This window comes from Haematobia irritans, chromosome 2 (assembly GCF_050003625.1).
Source record: "Haematobia irritans isolate KBUSLIRL chromosome 2, ASM5000362v1, whole genome shotgun sequence".
Taxonomy (NCBI): Eukaryota; Metazoa; Arthropoda; class Insecta; order Diptera; family Muscidae; genus Haematobia; species Haematobia irritans.
The window spans coordinates 23,043,508-23,067,946 of record NC_134398.1 but is presented as its reverse complement, the minus strand read 5'-3'; the positions used below and the strand labels follow the sequence as shown (position 1 = coordinate 23,067,946).

General features: G+C 25.0%; 1 protein-coding gene across 1 annotated transcript; it reads right to left on the bottom strand.

Annotated features, from left to right (window-relative positions):
• Window positions 1–11,860: 11,860 nt before the first annotated feature.
• Window positions 11,861–21,889, bottom strand: LOC142223687 (long-chain-fatty-acid--CoA ligase heimdall-like). Its single transcript, XM_075293542.1, has 6 exons — window positions 21,183–21,889; window positions 20,700–21,100; window positions 20,343–20,637; window positions 19,986–20,276; window positions 12,168–12,465; window positions 11,861–12,087 (listed from the first exon to the last, which is right to left on the bottom strand). Exons 1-6 carry the CDS (start codon window positions 21,858–21,860, stop codon window positions 12,011–12,013), a joined length of 2,040 nt encoding a protein of 679 aa, XP_075149657.1. The 5' UTR covers window positions 21,861–21,889; the 3' UTR covers window positions 11,861–12,010.
• Between the last annotated feature and the right edge of the window lie 2,550 nt (window positions 21,890–24,439).

Sequence of the window (24,439 nt, the reverse complement as noted above, 5' to 3'; positions counted from 1 at the left end):
TTTGACAAGCAATAAAATAAATGAATAAACTTCTCTATAATTGCAGTTTATTTATGTGTCGGAAATTTATGGACGATGTGCTTGTAGAGAGTATAACATATAACTTCAATACTACAATGATGAGAAAAACAATTAAATTAACATATTTGAAATAAAAATTTAAAAAAAAAATCTTTATTTAGTTCATTCATTTTGTAAATGAAGGTTAAGTAACATTAAATTTTATTAAATTCTAATTGTTTTAAAACACGAAAAAGCAAATGAAATAAATTTAGTTCAATTTCCTTACGAAATAATTCATTTTTCTTTTAAAAGTGTTCAGTTTTTTTACCCAGTGTAGTAATATATTCACATGGATTAAAATTCATCATTATCATTATTGTCATAAATTATTTGTTCACAATTGCAAATTAAATGACATCAAGCATCAAGCCAGGGTATGGCTATTGTTTTAGAGGGGTATATCATTTTCAATACATTTTTCCAAGATATACTTACAAAATTATTTGACTCATTTTTGAATTGCTTCTACAAACAACAACCAGCATATGCAAATAATTTTCAAACAATGCGAATGTATAAACTTGAATTGAGATATTTATAAACTGGATTTTACAATTAATGGTGGCACAAGCTGTTTATATGTAAACTAGCTTTGTTCAAAGATTTCGAAGCTAGATTTACTTGAAAAGAAAAATAGATAAAAAATATAAACAATATAAACAATATCGTTTTTCTTAAGATATCCTGTTATTACACTGTAATTTATTGCAAAAAATGTTTTTCTTATTCTTTCATCCGGAAAGACAATGTTTCATACGAAATTACAAGTTCGTAAAAACCCTAACCCACACCAAACATTTTCTTTTGTGGGGGGGGGGGGGGGGGGGTTGAATGAAATTTTCGACAAACGAAGTTTTTTTTTAACTTACAAAAACTTATTTAGGGCAAATAAAAAATATTCACTTGAGAGCACGGTTGCCACTCGAGACCAAAAAAATAATCCACCTAAATTTGGAGAAATTTTTACCAAAAACTACCAAACGATAAGAAAAACTTACATGTAAAATATTAGAAATTTTTGTAAAAATTTAATTTCCTTAGAAATATTTTATTTCTATAGAAAAATTTTGAAAATTTTTATTTTCATAGAAAATATTGTCCAAATTGTATTTCTATAGAAAATATTTGAAAATTTTTTTCAATGGAAAATTTTTGAAAAAATTAATTTAACCTACCACAAAAATTCAAAATTTTATTTTTAAAGAAAATTTTATTTATATAGAAAATTTGGTTGAAGTTTTATTTTATCAAATATTTTGCCAAAGTTTTATTTCTAAACAAAATTTTATTTCTATAAAAAATTTGTGAAAAATTTTATTTTTTATTTCTATTAAAAATTTCAAGATTTTATTTCTACAGAAAAATACCAAATTTTATTTGTACAGAAAATTTGAAAAGTACCTTTTAATTGGATAGAAATATTTTGCAAAATCTACTAAAACATCAAGAATTCTACCAGTCTACCGAACAGTAAAAAAATCTACCTTTTTTGGTAGAATTCTACCACTTGTGGCAACTACCAATTGTGGCTTTAGAGCCCTAATATATAATTTTTTTATTAGACCATTAATATAGATAAGTTCAATTAATTTATTAAATTATTTTTCGGCTTTATCATTTTTATATACATAACCGCTGGTATCAGCCTTCCATACCTTATTAATTCCAATAAGTAATTTAAACATATAGTCTCCTTCTGGTAAAGGAAACAATTTGAACATATCTTCTTTTAAAGTCCAATTAGAAACGATGATGTCATGCTACGAAATAATAGAGGAAAATTAAAACACAAATTGTTATTATATTTGATTTATCTGAAATTCAAAACTAACTCACCGCAAAAGGGCATGAATGATTTATATTCGAATACGGGCGAAAAGAATCGAAAAACATTCTAAAGAATGGGAACCTTTTTCGGGTCCTCAGATATTCACAAAAGTCCAAAGTAATATTATAGAAAAATGGCTTATATCCATTGGCTCTTTTGTATAAACCTAAATTTACCTAAAATTTATAGATATGAATATTTTTTAAAGAAATTTTAAGCTTAAGCAAATAAAACAAGACATCTGGGCGTCCCAAGGACATTGTAGAAAAAAACAAGTTCTCATAAAAAGGAAGATGAGATTTGACCCTGAACTCAGGGTATAATAATTTATAGTAAATATTATTATACGTCCCTCCTGTCCGTCTGTACCCAGTTAATAAAAGTTTTGGGGTGCAGATCCCTCTTACCGAACCATTGTTGTCTAGAAGTTCGGATGGGCATGGTTGCCATTGATGACAAACATAATCTACTAATATTGAAGAAAACCTTACCAAAAGCATTATTATATATCACGATCCCTCCTATTAGCGATAATTTTTTGGTGTATAAATATCTTTTTATTTTTAGCATCCAACAACAAGGGGATGTTACTACTTCAACACAAAGGGAGACCTTTTCTAGATTTTTTTTTTAACTAAACTTTATTTGTGTCTTTTCTCAAAATGTTATTTCTATAGAAGATTTTGTCAAATTTTTATTTCTATAGAAAATTTTGTCAAATTTTTATTTCTATAGAAAATTTTGTCAAATTTTTATTTCTATGGAAAATTATATCAAAGTTTTATATCTATAAAAAATGTGTCAAAATTTTATTTCTATAGAAAGTTTTGTCAACATTTTATCTCTATAGAATTTTTTGTCAAAATTTTATTTCTTTAAAAAATTTTGTCGAAATTTTATAGAAAATTTTGTCAAAATTTTATTTCGATAGAAAATTTTGTCAAAATATTATTTCTATAGAAAAATTTGTAAACATTTTCTTTATATGGAGCATTTTGTCAAAATTTTATTTCTATAGAAATTTTATATAAAATTTTATTTCTATACAAAATCTTGTCAACATTTTATTTCTAGAGGAAATTTTTTCAAATTTTTATTTCTTTAGAAAATTATGTAAAAGTTTGTATTTATAAAAAATTTGTCAACATTTTATTTCTATAGAAATTTTTGTCAAAATTTGATTTCTTTGGAAAATTTTGTAGAAATTTTATATAAAAAATAAAATTATTTTTATATAGAAAATGTTTTCAAATTTTATTTCTTTAGAAAATTTAGAAAATGATCTATAAAAAGAAAATTTTGTCAAAATTTTATTTCGATAGAAAATTTTGTCAAAATATTATTTCTATAGAAAAATTTGTCAACATTTTCTTTATATGGAGCATTTTGTCAAAATTTTATTTCTATAGAAATTTTATATAAAATTTTATTTCTATACAAAATCTTGTCAACATTTTATTTCTAGAGAAAATTTTTTCAAATTTTTATTTCTTTAGAAAATTATGTAAAAGTTTGTATTTATAAAAAATTTGTCAACATTTTATTTCTATAGAAATTTTTGTCAAAATTTGATTTCTTTGGAAAATTTTTTAGAAATTTTATATAAAAAATAAAATTATTTTTATATAGAAAATGTTTTCAAATTTTTATTTCTTCAGAAAATTTAGAAAATGATCTATAAAAAATTTGTCAACATTTTATTTCTATAGAAAATTTTTTCAACATTTTATTTCTATAGAAAATTTGGTCAAAATTTTATTTCTATAGAAAATTTTGTCAACAATTTATTTCTATAGAAAATTTGGTCAAAATTTTATTTCTATGGAAAATTTTATTTCTTAGGGAAATTTTGCCAAAATTTTATGTCTTAAGAAAATTTTCCTACAAATAAAATTTTTACAAAATTTATAGAATCTATAGAAAATGTAGCAAATTTTATTTCTATAAGAAAATTTTGCATATTTTTATTTCTATAAAAAAATTTTGCAAAATTTTATTTCTATTAAAAATATTGTTAAATTTTTATTTCTATAGAAAATTTTAATTTCCACAGAAAATGTTGTCAAAACTTTATTTCCACAGAAAATTTTGTAAAAACTTTATTTCCACCGAAAATTTTGTCAATTTTGTACAAAAATAAAATTGTGACAAAATTGTCCTAGAAATAAAATTTTGACGAAATTTTCTATAGAAATACAATTTTGACAAAATTTTCTGTGGAAGTAAAAATTTTATTTCTATAGAAAATTTTGTTAACATTTTATTTCTATCAAGAGTTTAGTCAAAATTTTATTTCTAAATAAAATTTTGTTAACATTTTATTTCTATCGAAAGTTTAGTCAAAATTTTATTTCTATGGTAAAATTTGTCAAAATTTTATTTCTACAGAAAATTTTTTTAAAATTTTATTTCTATGGAAAATTTTGCCAAAATATTATTTTTATAGAAAATTTTATCAAATTGTTATTTCTGTAGAAAATTTTTTAAAATTTTTATTTCTATAGAAAATTATGTCAAAAGTTTGTATCTATAAAAAATTTGTCCACGTTTTATTTCTATAGAAAGTTTTGTCAAAATTTTATTTCTTTTGAAAATATTGTCGAAATTTTATAGAAAATTTTGTCAAAATTTTGTTCCATAGAAGAGTTAATCAATTTTTTTTTATAGAAAATTTTGTCAAAATACTATTTCTATAGAAAATTTTGTCAACATTTTCTTTCTATGGAAAATTTTGTCAAAATTTTATTTCTACAGAAAATTTTGACAAAATTTTGGTTCTATAGAAATTTTTGTCAAAATTGTATTTCAATAGAATTTTTTATTAAAATTTTATTTCTGTAGAATATTGTTTCAAAATGTTATTTTTATAGAAAATCTTGTCAACATTTTATTTCTATAGAAAATTTTGTCAAAATTTTATTTCTATCGAAAGTTTTGCCAACATTTTATTCCTATAGAAAATTTTTTCAATATTTTATTTCTACAGAAAATTTTGTCAAAATTTTATTTCTATAGAAAATTTTGTCAAAATTTTATTTCTCTGGAAAATTTTATTTCTTAGGGAAATTTTGCCAAAATTTTATGTCTTAAGAAAATTTTCCTACAAATAAAATTTTTACAAAATTTATAGAATCTATAGAAAATGTAGCAAATTTTATTTCTATAAGAAAATTTTGCATATTTTTATTTCTATAAAAAAATTTTGCAAAATTTTATTTCTATTAAAAATTTTGTTAAATTTTTATTTCTATAGAAAATTTTAATTTCCACAGAAAATGTTGTCAAAACTTTATTTCCACAGAAAATTTTGTAAAAACTTTATTTCCACCGAAAATTTTGTCAATTTTGTACAAAAATAAAATTGTGACAAAATTGTCCTAGAAATAAAATTTTGACGAAATTTTCTATAGAAATAAAATTTTGACAAAATTTTCTGTGGAAGTAAAAATTTTATTTCTATAGAAAATTTTGTTAACATTTTATTTCTATCAAGAGTTTAGTCAAAATTTTATTTCTAAATAAAATTTTGTTAACATTTTATTTCTATCGAAAGTTTAGTCAAAATTTTATTTCTATGGTAAAATTTGTCAAAATTTTATTTCTACAGAAAATTTTTTTAAAATTTTATTTCTATGGAAAATTTTGCCAAAATATTATTTTTATAGAAAATTTTATCAAATTGTTATTTCTGTAGAAAATTTTTTAAAATTTTTATTTCTATAGAAAATTATGTCAAAAGTTTGTATCTATAAAAAATCTGTCCACGTTTTATTTCTATAGAAAGATTTGTCAAAATTTTATTTCTTTTGAAAATATTGTCAAAATTTGATAGAAAATTTTGTCAAAATTTTGTTCCATAGAAAAGTTAATCAAAATTTTTTTATAGAAAATTTTGTCAAAATATTATTTCTATAGAAAATTTTGTCAACACTTTCTTCCTATTGAAAATTTTGTCAAAATTTTATTTCTACAGAAAATTTTGACAAAATTTTGGTTCTATAGAAATTTTTGTCAAAATTTTATTTCTATAGAATTTTTTATTAAAATTTTATTTCTGTAGAATATTGTTTCAAAATTTTATTTTTATAGAAAATCTTGTCAACATTTTATTTCTATAGAAAATTTTGTCAAAATTTTATTTCTATCGAAAGTTTTGCCAACATTTTATTCCTATGAAAAATTTTGTCAAAATTTTTTTCTACAGAAAATTTTGTCATAATTTATTTCCACAGAAAATTTTGTTAACCTTTTATTTCTATCGAAAGTTTTGCCAAATTTTTATTTCTATAGAAAATTTTGTCAATTTTGTACAAAAATAAAATTTTGACAAAAATTCCTATAGAAGTAAAATTTTGACAAAATTTTGTGTGGAAATAAAAATTTTATTTCTATAGAAAATTTTATTTATTCAAAATTTTATTTCTATGGAAAATTTTGTCAAAGTTTTATTTCTATAGAAAGTTTTGCCAAAATTTTATTTCTACAAAAAATTTTGTCAACATTTTATTTCTATAGAAAATTTTGTCAAAATTTTATTTCTACAAAAAATTTTGTCAATATTTTATTTATATAGAAAATTTTGTTAACCTTTTATTTCTATCGAAAGTTTTGCCAAATTTTTATTTCTATAGAAAATTTTGTCAATTTTGTACAAAAATAAAATTTTGACAAAAATTCCTATAGAAGTAAAATTTTGACAAAATTTTGTGTGGAAATAAAAATTTTATTTCTATAGAAAATTTTATTTATTCAAAATTTTATTTCTATGGAAAATTTTGTCAAAGTTTTATTTCTATAGAAAGTTTTGCCAAAATTTTATTTCTACAAAAAATTTTGTCAACATTTTATTTCTATAGAAAATTTTGTCAAAATTTTATTTCTACAAAAAATTTTGTCAATATTTTATTTATATAGAAAATTTTGTCAAATCGAAAATTTTGTGTATCGAAAGTTTTGCCAACATTTTATTTCTATGGAAAATTTTATTGCTGCAGAAAATTTTGTTAAAATTTTATTTCTATGGAAAATTTTGTCAAAATTATATTTTTGTAAAAATTGTATGAACATAGAAAATTTTGCCAAAATATTATTTCTAAAAAAAATTTTGTCAAATTGTTTTTTCTATAGAAAATTTTTTCTAATTTTTATTTCTATAGAAAATTTTTTCTAATTTTTATTTCTATAGAAAATTATGTCAAAAGTTTGTATCTATAAAAAATTTGTCAACGTTTTATTTCTATAGAAAGTTTTGTCAAAATTTTATTTCTTTGGAAAATTTTGTCGAAATTTTATAGAAAATTTTGTCAAAATTTTGTTCCATAGAAAAGTTAATCAAATTTTATTTTTATAGAAAATTTTGTCAAAATATTATTTCTTTCATTCGTTTTGTTTTGTTATTGTTGGTTTTTGTTATTTAATCATTGTTGTTGTTTTTTTGATTTCAGCTTAAAACTTTTTAAGCTGAAATCAAAAAAAAAAAACAACAACAATGATTAAAATATCATTTCTATAGAAAATTTTGTCAACATTTTCTTTCTATGGAAAATTTTGTCAAAATTTTATTTCTACAGAAAATTTTGACAAAATTTTGGTTATATAGAAATTTTTGTCAAAATTTTATTTCTATAGCAATTTTTATTAAAATTTTATTTCTGTAGAATATTGTTTCAAAATTTTATTTTTACAGAAAATCTTGTCAACATTTTATTTCTATCGAAAGTTTTGCCAAATTTCTATTTCTATAGAAAATTTTGTCAATTTTGTACAAAAATAAAATTTTGACAAAATTTTCAATAGAAATAAAATGTTGACAAAATTTTCTGTGGAAATAAACATTTTATTTCTATAGAAATTTTTATTTATTTAAAATATTATTTTAATGGAAAATTTTGTCAAAGTGTTATGTCTATGGAAAGTTTTTTTTGTATTTCTATGGAAGATTTTGTCAATATTTTATTTCTATGGAAAATTTTGTCAAAATTTTATTTCTATTGAAAATTTTGTCAAAATTGTATGTCTACAAAAAATTTTGTCAATTTTATTTCTATCGAAAGTTTTGCCAACATTTTATTTCTATGGAAAATTTTGTCAAAATTTTATTTCTACAGAAAATTTTGACAAAATTTTGGTTCTATAGAAATTTTTGTCAAAATGTTATTTCTATAGAAATTTTTATTAAAATTTGATTTCTGTAGAATATTGTTTCAAAATTTTATTTTTATAGAAAATCTTGTCAACATTTTATTTCTATAGAAAATTTTTGTCAAAATTTTATTTCTATCAAAAGTTTTGCCAACATTTGATTTCTATGGAAAATTTGGTCAAAATTTTATTCCTACAAAAATTTTTGTCATAATTTTATTTCCACTGAAAATTTTATTAACCTTTTATTTCTATCGAAAGTTTTGCCAAATTTTTATTTTGATAGAAAATTTTGTCAATTTTGTACAAAAATAAAATTTTGACAAAATTTTCTATAGAAATAAAATTTTGACAAAATTTTCTGTGAAAATAAAAATTTTAGTTCTATAGAAAATTTTATTTCTATGGAAAATTTTGTCAACATTTTATTTCTATGGAAAGTTTTGCCAAAATTTTATTTCTATGGAAAATTTTTTCAAAATTTTATTTCTATGGAAAATTTTGTCAAAATTTTACGTCTACCAAAAGTTTTGTCAGCATTTTATTTCTATAGAAAATTTTGCCAACATTTTATTCCTACCGAAAGTTTTGCTAACATTTTATTTCTATGGAAAATTTTGTCAAAGTTTTATTTCTACAGAAAATTTGGCCATAATTTTATTTCCACAGAAAATTTTGTTAACCATTTATTTCTATCGAAAGTTTTGCCAAATTTTTATTTCTATAGAAAATTTTGTCAATTTTGTACAAAAATAAAATTTTGACAAAAATTCTTATAGAAGTAAAATTTTGACAAAATTTTGTGTGGAAATAAAAATTTTATTTCTATAGAAAATTTTAGTTATTCAAAATTTTATTTCTATGGAAAATTTTGTCAAAGTTTTATTTCTATAGAAAGTTTTGCCAAAATTTGTTTTCTATAAAAAATTTTGTCAACATTTTATTTCTATAGAAAATTTTGTCAAAATTTTATTTCTACAAAAAATTTTGTCAATATTTTATTTCTATAGAAAATTTTGTCAAATCGAAAATTTTGTGTATCGAAAGTTTTGCCAACATTTTATTTCTTTGGAAAATTTTATTTCTGCAGAAAATTTTGTTAAAATTTTATTTCTATGGAAAATTTTGTCAAAATTATCATTTTGTAAAAATTGTATGAACATAGAAAATTTTGCCAAAATATTATTTCTTAAAAAAAAATTTTGGCAAATTGTTTTTTCTATAGAAAATTTTTTCTAATTTTTATTTCTATAGAAAATTATGTCAAAAGTTTGTATCTGTAAAAAATTTGTCAACGTTTTATTTCTATAGAAAGTTTTGTCAAAATTTTATTTCTTTGGAAAATTTTGTCGAAATTTTATAGAAAATTTTGTCACAATTTTGTTCTATAGAAAAGTTAATCAAATTTTATTTTTATAGAAAATTTTGTCAAAATATTATTTCTTTCATTCGTTTTGTTTTGTTATTGTTGGTTTTTGTTATTTAATCATTGTTGTTGTTTTTTTGATTTCAGCTTAAAACTTTTTAAGCTGAAATCAAAAAAAAAAAAAAAAAAAACAACAATGATTAAAATATCATTTCTATAGAAAATTTTGTCAACATTTTCTTCTATGGAAAATTTTGTCAAAATTTTATTTCTACAGAAAATTTTGACAAAATTTTGGTTATATAGAAATTTTTGTCAAAATTTTATTTCTATAGAAATTTTTATTAAAATTTTATTTCTGTAGAATATTGTTTCAAAATTTTATTTTTACAGAAAATCTTGTCAACATTTTATTTCTATCGAAAGTTTTGCCAAATTTCTATTTCTATAGAAAGTTTTGCCAAGTTTTTATTTCTATTGAAAATTTTGTCAATTTTGTACAAAAATAAAATTTTGACAAAATTTTCAATAGAAATAAAATGTTGACAAAATTTTCTGTGGAAATAAAAATTTTATTTCTATAGAAATTTTTATTTATTCAAAATTTTATTTTTATGGAAAATTTTGTCAAAGTGTTATGTCTATGGAAAGTTTTGCCAAAAATTTATTTCTATGGAAGATTTTGTCAATATTTTATTTCCATGGAAAATTTTGTCAAAATTTTATTTCTGTTGAAAATTTTGTCAAAATTGTATGTCTACAAAAAATTTTGTCAACATTTTATTTCTATTGAAAATTTTGTCAAAATTTTATTTCTATCGAAAGTTTTGCCAACATTTTATTTCTATGGAAAATTTTGTCAAAATTTTATTTCTACAGAAAATTTTGACAAAATTTTGGTTCTATAGAAATTTTTGTCAAAATTTTATTTCTATAGAAATTTTTATTAAAATTTTATTTCTGTAGAATATTGTTTCAAAATTTTATTTTTATAGAAAATCTTGTCAACATTTTATTTCTATAGAAAATTTTTGTCAAAATTTTATTTCTATCGAAAGTTTTGCCAACATTTGATTTCTATGGAAAATTTGGTCAAAATTTTATTATCTACAAAAATTTTTGTCATAATTTTATTTCCACTGAAAATTTTATTAACCTTTTATTTCTATCGAAAGTTTTGCCTAATTTTTATTTCGATAGAAAATTTTGTCAATTTTGTACAAAAATAAAATTTTGACAAAATTTTCTATAGAAATAAAATTTTGACAAAATTTTCTGTGAAAATAAAAATTTTATTTCTATAGAAAATTTTATTTCTATGGAAAATTTTGTCAAAATTTTATTTCTATGGAAAGTTTTCCAAAATTGTATTTCTATGGAAAATTTTGTCAAAATTTTATTTCAATGGAAAATTTTGTCAACATTTTATTTCTATGGAAAATTTTTCCAAATTTTATGTCTACCAAAAGTTTTGTCAGCATTTTATTTCTATAGAAAATTTTGCCAAAATTTTATTTCTATCGAAAGTTTTGCTAACATTTTATTTCTATGGAAAATTTTGTCAAAGTTTTATTTCTACAGAAAATTTGGTCATAATTTTAATTTTGCGTTGAAAATAGTGTCAAAATATTATGACTATAGAAAATTTTGTCGAAATAATATTTCTACAGAAATATTATTCAAAATATTATGACTATAGAAAATTTTGTCGAAATAATATTTCTATTTCTAATATTTGCCAAAATTATATTTCTATAGCAAATGCTGTCAAGATTTTATTTCTATAGAAAAATTTGTCAACATTTTATTTTTATTTTCTCCGTAAAATTTTCTTAATTGAATTCAATATCTTACCCAAATATCGTTAATTGGAATTTTATGTAATTTTGCATATATATTCAATGCAATAACACCACGTTGGATTACTTTTAATTCACATTTCTCAAATGTAGCAATGCTTTCGTCGAAAGATGTACACTTAAAATTGGTAAAACGAACATAAGCTTGCGCTAGTAACGGAAACAAGATGAGCCAAATCATCGAGTATCGTTGACGAATCATTTTTACCAATGGAATGTTTTTTGTCTATCAAGAATTTTATATATAAATGAAATCATCATATAAATGAGGGTCATGATGCATGACCCATATTTAATGGATCTAATTTATTCAGTATTTATATATAAAAAAATATTATTTTATTGATGGAAATACAGTTTATTGGTCTTTTAATATCAATTATAAATATGAATTAATCGGAAGTTTAAATATTTTTGCAGAGATTATTTTAAGCCTCAATTGGGATAATGAGATCTGGCAAATATACCCTATTGCTATATACTACTATGAGCTTTGCGAAATCTATTCGTAGTAATATGAGTTGTTTGTCCAAAACTTTTCTGGAAAAGAGACTGTAATTATAGGCCATCAACTCTTAGTTATACCCCCACGTAAATTCTCCATTGTATGCCACATAGATTATTCATGAGTTTATTACAAAAAATTTTTCTTATCCTTAACTTTATCGGTAGTGGATAAAATATCTCAGGATGTACTGTTTCATCGAATAAATCTTAAAATTATTAAAATACGTCTTATTCTAAAACAGACAATTATTGCTTATACATTTGATCAATAATTTTAGAATATTTTTCTATAATAATATTTCGTCGAGTCTTCAATGTTGGTCCTGCATAAAAAAAATTAAAAAAAAAAAAATAAATAAATAAAAAATAATTAGAAATATATATATATTTTTAATGAACATACCCAATTCATCGGTAGCAAAACTAAAATCATGTGGTAAAACTCTAAAATATTGTACGCGATGAGCATTTGAAATAGCCTTTTCATTGTATCTTTCAATGCCAGCTTTGAGGGCTAATTTAATTTTTTCATCTAGTTTCACATGTACACTACAAGGATTGAAATTCTGTAGATTTTCAGGCATATCTATATGGAGCATTTGGGATAGATGGGTATAATGGAAACCCAATTGTTGTAGCCATTCTATAGTTTCGTTCAGTAATTTATCCAAAGGATATCCCGAATGGGGATCCATTTCAGTCTGCAAAGAGAATAGATACCAAACAAATAATGAAGTTATAAAGTTCTAATCGGGCGACTATATTATACCCGATCGACTATAATATATCCTGCACCAATTTGTAGATCTATAATTACGATGCCATTTCAACTTTCTTGGTTGCTAGATGAAGATTTTTGCTCCCATATGAATATAACATATTTAAATTTGAATCGAACTGGGACAATTTTTTTTACTTCTACCAGATCCCTAGACTTAAAATTTAAATCGTCTAATGCCCTGGGGCGGAGCACAAAGTTAATAAGCAACAAGTAAGAAAAGTCTAAAGTTGGACGTGTCCGACTATATTATATCTTTCACACAATTTACAAACCAAAATAGTTGACATCATTTTTACAATTTTTGCTACTTAGCAGCGGCGGTATGGGCTAGATCTCGCCAATAAATCTTAACCGATTCTATGATTTGCAGACTTGCCATTACAGTAAGTAGAATATGATATAAACATTTTGTCAAAATTTCTTTTTTTATAGAAAATTTTTTTTCTGTAGAAAATTTTGTCAAAATTTTATTTCTGTAGAAAATTGTGTGAAAATTTTATTTTTATAGAAATTTTTGTAAAAATTTTATTTTTATAGAAAATTTTGTCAAAATTTTATTTCTATAGAAAATTTTGTCAAAATTTTATTTTTATAGAAAATTTTGTCAAAATTTTATTTTTATAGAACATTTTGTCAACATTTTTTTTGTATTGAAAATGTTGTCCAATTTTTTTTCTATAGAAAATTTCATCAAAATTTTATTTTTATAGAATATTTTATCAAAATTAAAAAAAAAAAAACAAAATCCTATAGAAAATTTTGTAAAAATTTTATTTTTGTATTGAAAATATTGTCAAATTTTTAATTCTATAGAAAAATTGTGAAGTAACTTTTATTTTTCAAAATTTACCAAATCAACAATTCTTCCTATCTATTAAACAGTAAAACAGTCTACAAAGCAAGGAAAATGTGGGTAATGTGATCTTATTTGCCCAAATTGAAAGAATATATATATGTAAACCAGAATAATACTTTGGCCTCTGTGGTTATATGAGCGTAAATCTGCCTAAGGATATATTTGGAAAGCTGTATCTAACTCTGAGCCGATTTTGACCAAATTTAGCTTGCCTAGCTAGAATGTCAATTCTATACCCTGTGCAAATTTTCACATAAATCGTAGTAAAACTTTGGCGTCTGGCGTCATATGAGTGTATGTCGAGCAAAAGGCATACATGTGACCTATATCTAAATCTGAGCTGATTTCTTCCAAAAACTAACTCTATTTTTAACCAAAATACATATCTGCGCCAAATTCGAAGTCGATTGAACTAAAACTGCTACGTAGACTAGGATTAAACAAATGTGTTCACAGACAGACGGACGGACATGACTTGATCGATTCAAGGGCACGCAAGGTTGCCACAGTTGGTAGAATTCTATCAAAAATGGAATAATATTTCTATAGAAAATTTTAACAAAAATTTGTATAGAAATAATATTTAAAAAAAATCTATACAAATACATTTTCTATAGAAATAAAATTTTGGCAGCACTTTATATAGAAATAATATCTAAAAAAATATTAAATTTTGCCAACATTTTGTACAGAAATAAAATTTGGATAAAATTTTCTATATAACTAAACTGTTGACAAGTCTTTCTACAGAAGAAACATTTTGACAAAATTTTTTATAGGAATAAAATTTTGACAAAATTTTCTATAGAAGTAAAATTTTAACAAATTTTTTTATAGAAATAAAATTTGTACACAATTTTTTATAGAAATAAAATTTGGACAACAATTTCTATAGAAATAAAATTTGACAAAATTGTATACAGAAATAAAATGTTGATCAAATTTTCTACAGAAATAAAATTTTGACACAATTTTCTATAGAAATAAAATTTAGATAAAACTTTCTACAGAAATAAAATTTCGACAAAGTTGTATACAGAAATAAATTTTGATCAAATCTTCTACAGAAATAAAATCTTGACAAAATTTTCTATAGAAATAAAATTTTGACAAAATTTTCTATAGAAATAAAATTTTGACAAAATTTTCTATAGAAATAAAATTTTGACAAAATTTTCTATAGAACTAAACTGTTGACAAATTTTTCTGTAGAAAAAAAATTTCGACAAAATTTTATACAGAAATAAAATTTTTATCAAATTTTCTACAGAAATAAAATTTTGATTAAATTTTCTACAGAAATAAAATTTTCATTTGTTTTGTTTTGTTATTGTTGGTTTTGTTCTTTAAGCATTGTTGTCGTTTTTTTATTTCAGCTTAAAACCATACATTGACTAAACTACAAGAGTAGCTTAACCAACAGAGGAAAAGAATTTTGAAAAAAAATTTCTATAGAAATTAAATTTGGATAAAATTTTCTTTAGAACTAAACTGTTGACAAAATTTTCTATAGAAATAAAATTTTGATAACATTTTCTATAGAAATAAAATTTTGACAAAATTTTCTATAGAACTAAACTGTTGACAAATTTTTCAATAGAAATAAAATTTTGACAAAATTTTCTATAGAAATAAAATGTTGACAAATTTTGATATAGAAATAAAAGTTTGAAAAAAAAAATTTTATGGAAATAAAATTTCGCAAAAATTTTATACAGAAATAACATTTTAAGCTAATTTTCTACAGAAATAAAATTTTGAAAATATTTTCTATAGAAATAAAATTTGGATAAAATTTTCTATAGAAATAAACTGTTGAAAAATTTTTCTATAGAAATAAAATTTTTACACAATGTGCTATAGAAATAACATTTTGACAAAATTTTCTATAGGAATAAAATTTTGACAAAATTTTCTATAGGAATAAAATTTTGTCAATATTTTTTATAGAAATAAAATTTTGAAAAAAAAAATTTATAGAAATAAAATTTTAACAACATTATCTGTATAAAATTTTAACAAAATTATTTCTGTATAAAATTTCGCCAAAATTGTTTATAGAAATAAAATTTTGACAACAGTTTCTATAGAAATATAGAAATTTTCTATAGAAATAAACTTTTAACAAAAATTTCTATAGAACTAAACTGTTGACAAATTTGTTTATAGAAAAAATATTTTGACAACATTTTTTTAGAAATAAAATTTTGAAAAAAATTTTTATAGAAATAAAATTTTGACAAATTATTTTATAGAAATAAAATTTTGTCGAAATTTTCTATAGAAATAAAACTTTGACAAAATTTTTTATAGAAATAAATTGTTGAAAAAATTTTCTACAAAAATAAAGTGTTGACAAAATTTTCTATAGAAATACAATTTTGACAAAATTTTATACAGAAATAAAATTTTGATCACATTTTCTACAGAAATAAAATTTTGACAAAATTTTATATAGAACTAAACTGTTGACAAATTTTTCTATAGAAACAAGATTTTGACAAAAATTTCTACAGAAATAAAATTTTGACAAAATTTAATACAGAACTAAACTGTTGACAAATTTTTCTATAGAAATAAAATTTTGATCACATTTTCTACAGAAATAAAATTTTGACAAAATTTTATATAGAACTAAACTGTTGACAAATTTTTCTATAGAAACAAGATTTTAACAAAATTTTCTACAGAAATAAAATTTCGACAAAATTTTATACATAAATAAATTTTGACCAAATTTTTTACAGGAATAAAATTTTCAAAAAATTTTATATAGAACTAAACTGTTGACAAATTTTTCTATAGAAATAAAATTTTGACAAAATTTTCCATAGAAAAAAATATTTTGACAAAATTTTATATAGAAATAAAATTTTGACAAATTTTTCTATAGAAATAAAATTTTGATCACATTTTCTACAGAAATAAAATTTTGACAAAATTTTATATAGAACTAAACTGTTGACAAATTTTTCTATAGAAACAAGATTTTAACAAAATTTTCTACAGAAATAAAATTTCGACAAAATTTTATACATAAATAAATTTTGACCAAATTTTTTACAGGAATAAAATTTTCAAAAAATTTTATATAGAACTAAACTGTTGACAAATTTTTCTATAGAAATAAAATTTTGACAAATTTTTCTATTGAAACAAGATTTTGACAACATTTTCTACAGAAATAAAATTTCGACAAAATGTTATACATAAATAAATTTTGACCAAATTTTCTACAGGAATAAAATTTTGAAAAAATTTTCTATATATGTTGACAAATTTTTCTATATAAATAAAATTGTGACAAAATTTTCCATAGAAAAAAATATTTTGACAAAATTTTCTATAGAAATAATATTTCGACAAAATTTTCTATAGAACTAAACTGTTTACAAATTTTTCTATATAAATAAAATTGTGACAAAATTTTCTATAGAAATAAAATTTTGACAAAATTTTCTATTAAACTAAACTGTTGACAAATTTTTCTATAGAAATAAAATTTCGACAAAATTTTATACAGAAATACAATTTTGATCAAATTTTCTACAGAAATAAAATTTTGAAAAAAAATTCAATAGAAATGAAATTGGGATAAAATTTTCTTTAAAACTAAACTGTTGACAAATTTTTCTATAGAAATACAATTTTCACAAAATTTTCTATAGAAATAAAATTTTGACAAATTTTCTATAGAAATACAATTTTGATAACATTTTCTGTAGAAGTAAAATATTGACAAAATTTTCTATAGAACTAAATTGTTGACAAATTTTTCAATAGAAATAAAATTTTGAAAAAATTTTCTATAGAAATAAAATGTTGACAAAATTTTCTGTAGAAATAAAATTTTGACAAAATTTTTTATAGAAATAAAATTAAAAAAAAAAATTTATGGAAATAAAATTTCGACAAAATTTTATACAGAAATGACATTTTGAGCTAGTTTTCTACAGAAATAAAATTTTGAAAAAAATTTCTATAGAAATAAAATTTTCTATAGAAATAAACTGTTGAAAAGTTTTTCTATAGAAATAAAATTTTGACACAATTTGCTATAGAAATAAAATTTTGACAAAATTTTCTATGGGAATAAAATTTTGACAATAACAGGTTGGCTGATAAGTCCCCGGTCTAACAAAGAAAAACACATTTTTTGGTCAAAATTCGTTTTTATTATTCAACATAGTTCTCTTCAAGAGCGATACAACGATTATAACGACCTTCCACTTTTTTGATACCATTTTGGTAGTAGTTTGATACCATTTTGGCCTCAAAATAGGACTCACTTTCGGCGATCACCTCTTCATTGCAGCCAAATTTTTTTCCCTGCGAGCATCCTTTTGAGGTCTGAGAACAAGAAATAGCCGCTGGGGGCCAGATCTGGTGAATACGGTGGGTGGGGAAGCAATTCGAAGCCCAATTCATGAATTTTTGCCATCGTTCTCAATGACTTGTGGCACGGTGCATTGTCTTGGTGGAACAACACTTTTTTTTTCTTCTTCATATGGGGCGGTTTTGCCGCGATTTCGACCTTCAAACTCTCCAATAACGCCATATAATAGTCACTGTTGATGGTTTTTCCCTTCTCAAGATAATCGATAAAAATTATTCCATGCGCATCCCAAAAAACAGAGGCCATTACTTTGCCAGCGGACTTTTGAGTCTTTCCACGCTTCGGAGACGGTTCACCGGTCGCTGTCCACTCAGCCGACTGTCGATTGGACTCAGGAGTGTAGTGATGGAGCCATGCTTCATCCATTGTTACATATCGACGGAAAAACTCGGGTGTATTACGAGTTAACAGCTGCAAACACCGCTCAGAAACATCAACACGTTGCTGTTTTTGGTCAAATGTGAGCTCGCGCGGCACCCATTTTGCACAGAGCTTCCGCATATCCAAATATTGATGAATGATATGACCAACACGGTCCTTTGATATCTTTAAGGCCTCTGCTATCTCGAACAACTTCATTTTACGGTCATTCAAAATCATTTTGTGGATTTTTTTGATGTTTTCGGCGGTAACCACCTCTTTATGGCGTCCACTGCGTTCACCGTCCTCCGTGCTCATTTCACCACGCTTGAATTTTACATAGCAATCAATTATTGTTGATTTTCCTTGGGGCAGAGTCCGGAAACTCATTATAAAGCCAAGGTTTTGCTTCCACCATATTTTTTCCCTTCAGAAAAAAGTATTTTATCAAAACACGAAATTCCTTTTTTTCCATTTTTTCACAATAACAAAAGTTACTTCACAAAAGACGCTCTATCTCACAAACTAATTGACTTACAGACGTCAAATTTTGACACGAATCATTTGAAGGTTGGTACTATATAAAAATAATATGCATTTAATACTAGCGACGCCATCTATGTGTCAGACCGGGGACTTATCAGCCAACCTGTTATTTTCTATAGAAATAAATAATTGTTCACAAATTTTTCTACAGAAAAGAATTTTGACAAAATTTTCTATAGAAATAAAATTTTGACAAATTTTTCTATAGAACTAAACTGTTGACAAATTTTTCTATAGAAATAAAATTTTGACAAAATTTTCCATATAAATACAATTTTTGACAAAATTGTTTATAGAAATACGATATTGACAACATTTTCTATAGAAATAAAACTTTGACAACATTTTCTATAGAAATAAATTGTTGAAAAAATTTTCTACAGAAAAGAATTTTGACAACATTTTCTAAAGAAATAAAATGTTGACAACATTTTCTACAGAAATAAAATTTTGACAAAATTTTCTATAGAAATAAAATTTTGATGAAATTTTCTATAGAAATAAAATTTTGACAAAATTTTCTATAGAACTAAACTGTTGACAAATTTTTCTATAGAAATAAAATTTTGACAAAGTTGTCTACAGAAATAAAATGGTGACAAAATTTTCTGTAGAAATAAAATTTTTACAAAGTTGTCTACAGAAATAAAATGGTGACAAAATTTTCTGTAGAAATAAAATTTTGACAAAATTTTTTATAGAAATAAAATTTTGACAAAAATTTTTAAAGAAATAAAATTTAGACAAAATTTTCTATAGAACTAAACTGTTGACAATTTTTTTTATAGAACTAAACTGTTGACAAATTATTCTATAGAAATTAAATTTTGACAAAATTTTCCATAGAAATACAATTTTTGACAAAATTGTTTATAGAAATACAATTTTGACAACATTTTCTATAGAAATAAAACTTTGACAATATTTTCCGGCCTTAAGTAATTTTCCTAATCATATCATGTGTGTCTGTCGTCTCCTTTTGGGTGTTGCAAACATATGCACTAACTTATAATGCCCTTTTTCATAGTGTGTTTATTTTTATCATATCGGTGTGTGTAATATAATTTCGTTAAACATTTCTAATATTAAACTGGTGGACTCACATAGTTTTGGATATACAAATTTTCATAATTTAGATATTGATCCTCTAAAAGGCTACGGTCTTATTTACCTCTTGCTTCTGTCTTTTTGTCTGTCCTTCGGTCTAAGTCTCAAAAAAAAATAATACCCTGTTCCACAGTGTGGCGTAGGGTATAAAAAATTAACAAAAAACGAAACTTACCTTAAAAGTCAAAAGTACAGTTAGATATTTTCTTTTATCACCAATCACGAATACATTACTAATACAGGGCAGTTCTTTTTTAATGGACGCTTCAATTAGGATTGGTGGAATATTCTCTCCACCGGCTGTAATTAGGAGTTCCTTTAAACGGCCGTTTATATAGACATTACCATCATTATCGATGGAACTTAAATCGCCTGTAAAAATCCAGTTATCCATGGTAAAAGCATTTTTGGTCTTTTCAGGTTCTTTCACATAGCCCATAAAATTACAACGACCTCGAACAAGAAGCTGAAAATTGGAAGAAACAAAAACCAATTATGCCAAATTAACCAAGTTATCGATTATGTTACCAACCTCGCCTTCACCTTTAGCATTGGCATTTAGAATTTTAGTTTCTATACCATGTAGAGGTTTCCCTGCCGTCGCCAAATTGGCCATATCTAAATTGTATAAAATTCCACCACTGGTTTCGGACATACCAAAAGCTTCGGTAAGAGGTAAATCTAGACTCAAAAAGAAATGTTTCAATTCCAAGGAGGTGGGAGCAGCGGCCACCATACATAGTTTCAATTGGTCCAAACCCAAAGATTCTTTCATACGTTGAGTTAGTTTGGAAGCCCACCAATATTTCCAAGAAGATGTGGGTTTTCTGTAAAGGGTTATGACCAATGATTCAAAGCCAAACCAAATTTGACTGTTTTATTGGCTTACCCTTCTATCCTATCCAAATGGTAATGCATCATCATTGATCTGGCAAGACTTCTTAGGTATTTTTCCTTTAGCGATAGTGTAGCTTCCATTTGCATAAATTTTTCATGAAATTTTTCAAATACTCGAGGTACTCCAAAAAACCGCGTAGGTCTGGCCTTTAACATAGTTGAGGTTAAGGTACTCTTTAGGGCATTTTTATCAGCAAAATATACCAGCGAACCATTCTCCATGCTCATGAATATATCGAAATATTGAGGTGCTATATGACTTAGGGGTAAATAGGTTACCGTCCTTTCTTTACATGGATATAAATTGTCCAGTTTTTCATATATGGCATGGGTTAAATAAAGGATGCCATCATGTGAACACATAACTCCCTTGGGCATGCCCGTTGTACCGGACTGTAAATGTTAAAAATAAAAAAAAAAATAATAAAATTTGTCCTTCTTAGCGAAGATAATAGGAAATCCAATCTCCACTTACTGTGTATATCAATAATGCACACTCGTTGGGCGCCACATTACGTTCACGTAATACCAACTCTGGCCCCAATGTATCACTCAAATTTAATCTCATCAAATCTTCCCAACGATAATAGCCATCTCTTTGATCCTTTTCACTAAAATCATAGGGCCCATACAATTGAACTGCTGCCCTTAGCATAGGTAAACGTGATCGTATTTCACGAATTTTAGCCATTTGATGGCTACTGTCGACAATCACCACAGATGAGTCCGATGTTGAGAGAATATGAAAAACTGCTTCTGCCGAATTGGTTGTATAAATTCCAGCAACCACGGCATTAATACGTAATGCTCCAAATTGTATGTAAAACCATTCGGGACTATTGTATGCTAGAACACTAACCGATGTCCGTTGTTCTACTCCCAGATAGATTAAAGCTAAGGCTGCTTTTTCAACATGGCCTTCATATTCACCATAGGTTACGTAGTTCCATGATTTATCATTAGATCCTTGTTCTTCCGAAGAATTGTCATATGCAAGAGCTGGTGAATTTTTAAATTTTTCACAACATTCATGAAAAAATTCCGGTATGGTTTTGGGTGGAAAATAAGCCAAACTTTCCTGATTAGCCAAAATTTTTACTGGTTCATGGAGAGAACTTGTTGTGTACTGGTTAGTCGATTTAAGAGGAGCCATGTTACCCAAACTTTCGATATGGTTGAAAATTTTCTGAAAATATAAAATTAAATATAAATAAAGTCGAAATTCTCTATAGTAAGCTGCAATAAAATTAAGCACGACCTACACCCATAAAAAAAATCATGAACGGCGTGGTCATTTCAAAACGATCCGTTCATGAAAGTGAATCAACACACATGTGTTGTCAAACTGAGAATAGATGGGGTCAACCTGACAACGTTAAAATGACACCATGTGTTGTCAAAACAACAACCAGCGTTCACGATCTGTAAACACAATGGTTACGAACTTATAAACAAAATTAAAAAAGATTTCCGGTACCGTGACTCGAACCTGTGTTGCCTGCATTGCACCACCGGTGGAATTGCCATAACAACGTCTAACGATTATTTTAAGAGTTTTCATGGCCAAAGAAAAACGAATGTCGTTCATGAAATCGTGAACGACCGCGGACGAAATCGTGAACATTCCGTTTTGAATTTTTGTGAACGTTTCCGTTTCATTTTGTCACCGTCCGTTCACGATTGTGGAACGCTTTTTTATAATAGTGTATAATGAATTTAGTTAGTCCCCATTCGTAACTCAAATCAACAGTACTAAGTAGTGAGAACGAAGTCCTCACTACTCTTCTTTAAATAAGAAGAGTGGCAAATATGGTTTTTCTAATAAAGAAATTTCTATAAAATGGAACAATCTTCTGATCCCGGTAAGATTCTATATGCAGTTAGAATGTTAATTATACTCCCTGTTAATTCGCGTAAATCGGAGTAAAACTATGGCCTCTGTGTTCATATGGGTGTAAATCTTAAGTTCAATGACAAGGAAGCTCCTTTAAAAAACCGAGTTCGAACCGCTCTTCACACTACGGTGAAACCACTTAGAGAAGAATTGATACACCCAAAAATGTCACCAACATTACTGAGAGGGGATAATCCACTGCTTAAAAACTTTTTTTGGTGTTGGTACTAACTATTGCAATACTGTAACCTAGACTGTGTTCATAGCCAGTCGGACGGACAGACAGACATGGCTAGATCAACTGAGGGGTAGAGATGTGCATGTGAGTAATATTTTACTCACGCACACTCACGTCGGAAAATCTTTCTCATCCTGAAAATTGCTTGGTACACAGAAAAAACTTAGACGAAAATGTTTGCAATTAAATTCTTAATTGAGTTTAAAACAAGTATATACGACCGTAAGTTCGGCCAGGCCGAAGCTTATGTACCCTCCACCATGGATTGCGTAGAAACTTCTACTGAAGACTGCCATCCACAATCGAATTACTTTGGTTGCGGTAACACTTGCCGATGGCAAGGTATCTTAAAACTTCCTAACACCGTCTTCTAAATTGCAAGGTAGTCCATACGTTATATATTAAACTAAAAAAGGCCGTTAAATACATAAATAATTAAGTTTGACAAAATTTTTTATAGAAATAAAATTTTGACAAAAGTTTCTATAGAAATAAAATTTTGACAAAATAAAATTTTGACAATATTTTCTATAGAAGTAAAATTTGGAAAAAATTTGGTAGACTATTTTTGGCTCGAGTGGCAACCATGATTATGAACCGATATGGACAATTTTTGTGTGATTGGGTATCGGCTATATATAACTATACACCGATATGGACCAATTATGGCATGGTTGTAAGCGGCCTTATACTAACACCACGTTGCAAATTTAACCGGATCAGATGAATTTTGCTCCTCTAAGAGGCCCCGGAGATCAAATCTGGGGAACGGTTTATATGGGGGCTATATATAATTATGGACCGATATGGACCAATTCTTGCATGGATGTTAGAGACCATATACTTACACCACGTACCAAATTTCAACCGGATAGGATGAATTTTGCTTCTCTAAGAGGCTCCGGTGGTTAAATCTGGGGATCGGTTTATATGGGGGCTTTATATAATTATGGGCCGATGTGGACGAATTTTTCCATGGTTGTTAGAGACCATATACTAACACCACGTACTAAATTTCACCGGATCGGATGAATTTTGCTCCTCTAAGAGGCTCCGGAGGTCAAATCTGGGGATCGGCTTATATGGGGGCTATATATAATTATGGACCGATATGGACCACTTTTGGCATGGTTGTTAGAGACCATATACCAACATCATGTACCAAATTTCAGCCGGATCGGATGAAATTTGCTTCTCTTTGACGCTCCGCAAGCCAAATCTGGGGATCGGTTTATATGGGGGCTATATATAATTATGGACCGATGTGGACCAATTTTTGCATGATTGTTAGAGACCACATACTAACACCATGTACCAAATTTCAGCCGGATCGTATGAAATATGCTTCTCTTAGAGGCTCCACAAGCCAAATCTGGGGATCGGTTTATATGGGGGCTATATATAATTATGGACCGATGTGGACCAATTTTTGCATGGTTGTTAGAGACCATATGCCAACATCATGTACCAAATTTCAGCCGGATCGGATGAAATTTGGTTCTCTTAGAGGCTCCGCAAGCCAAATCTGGGGATCGGTTTATATGGGGGCTATATATAATTATGGACCGATGTGGACCAATTTTTGCATGATTGTTAGTGA

Excerpts from the sequence above, each read along its gene's own strand:
- LOC142223687 (XM_075293542.1), bottom strand. The coding sequence starts at position 21,860 with ATGGCTCCTCTTAAATCGACTAACCAGTACACAACAAGTTCTCTCCAT. Across the intron at positions 21,101-21,182 it reads GTGCATTATTGATATACACA|TCCGGTACAACGGGCATGCC; the intron begins GTAAGTGGAGAT and ends TAACATTTACAG. Across the intron at positions 12,466-19,985 it reads CTGTACTTTTGACTTTTAAG|ACTGAAATGGATCCCCATTC; the intron begins GTAAGTTTCGTT and ends TTCTCTTTGCAG.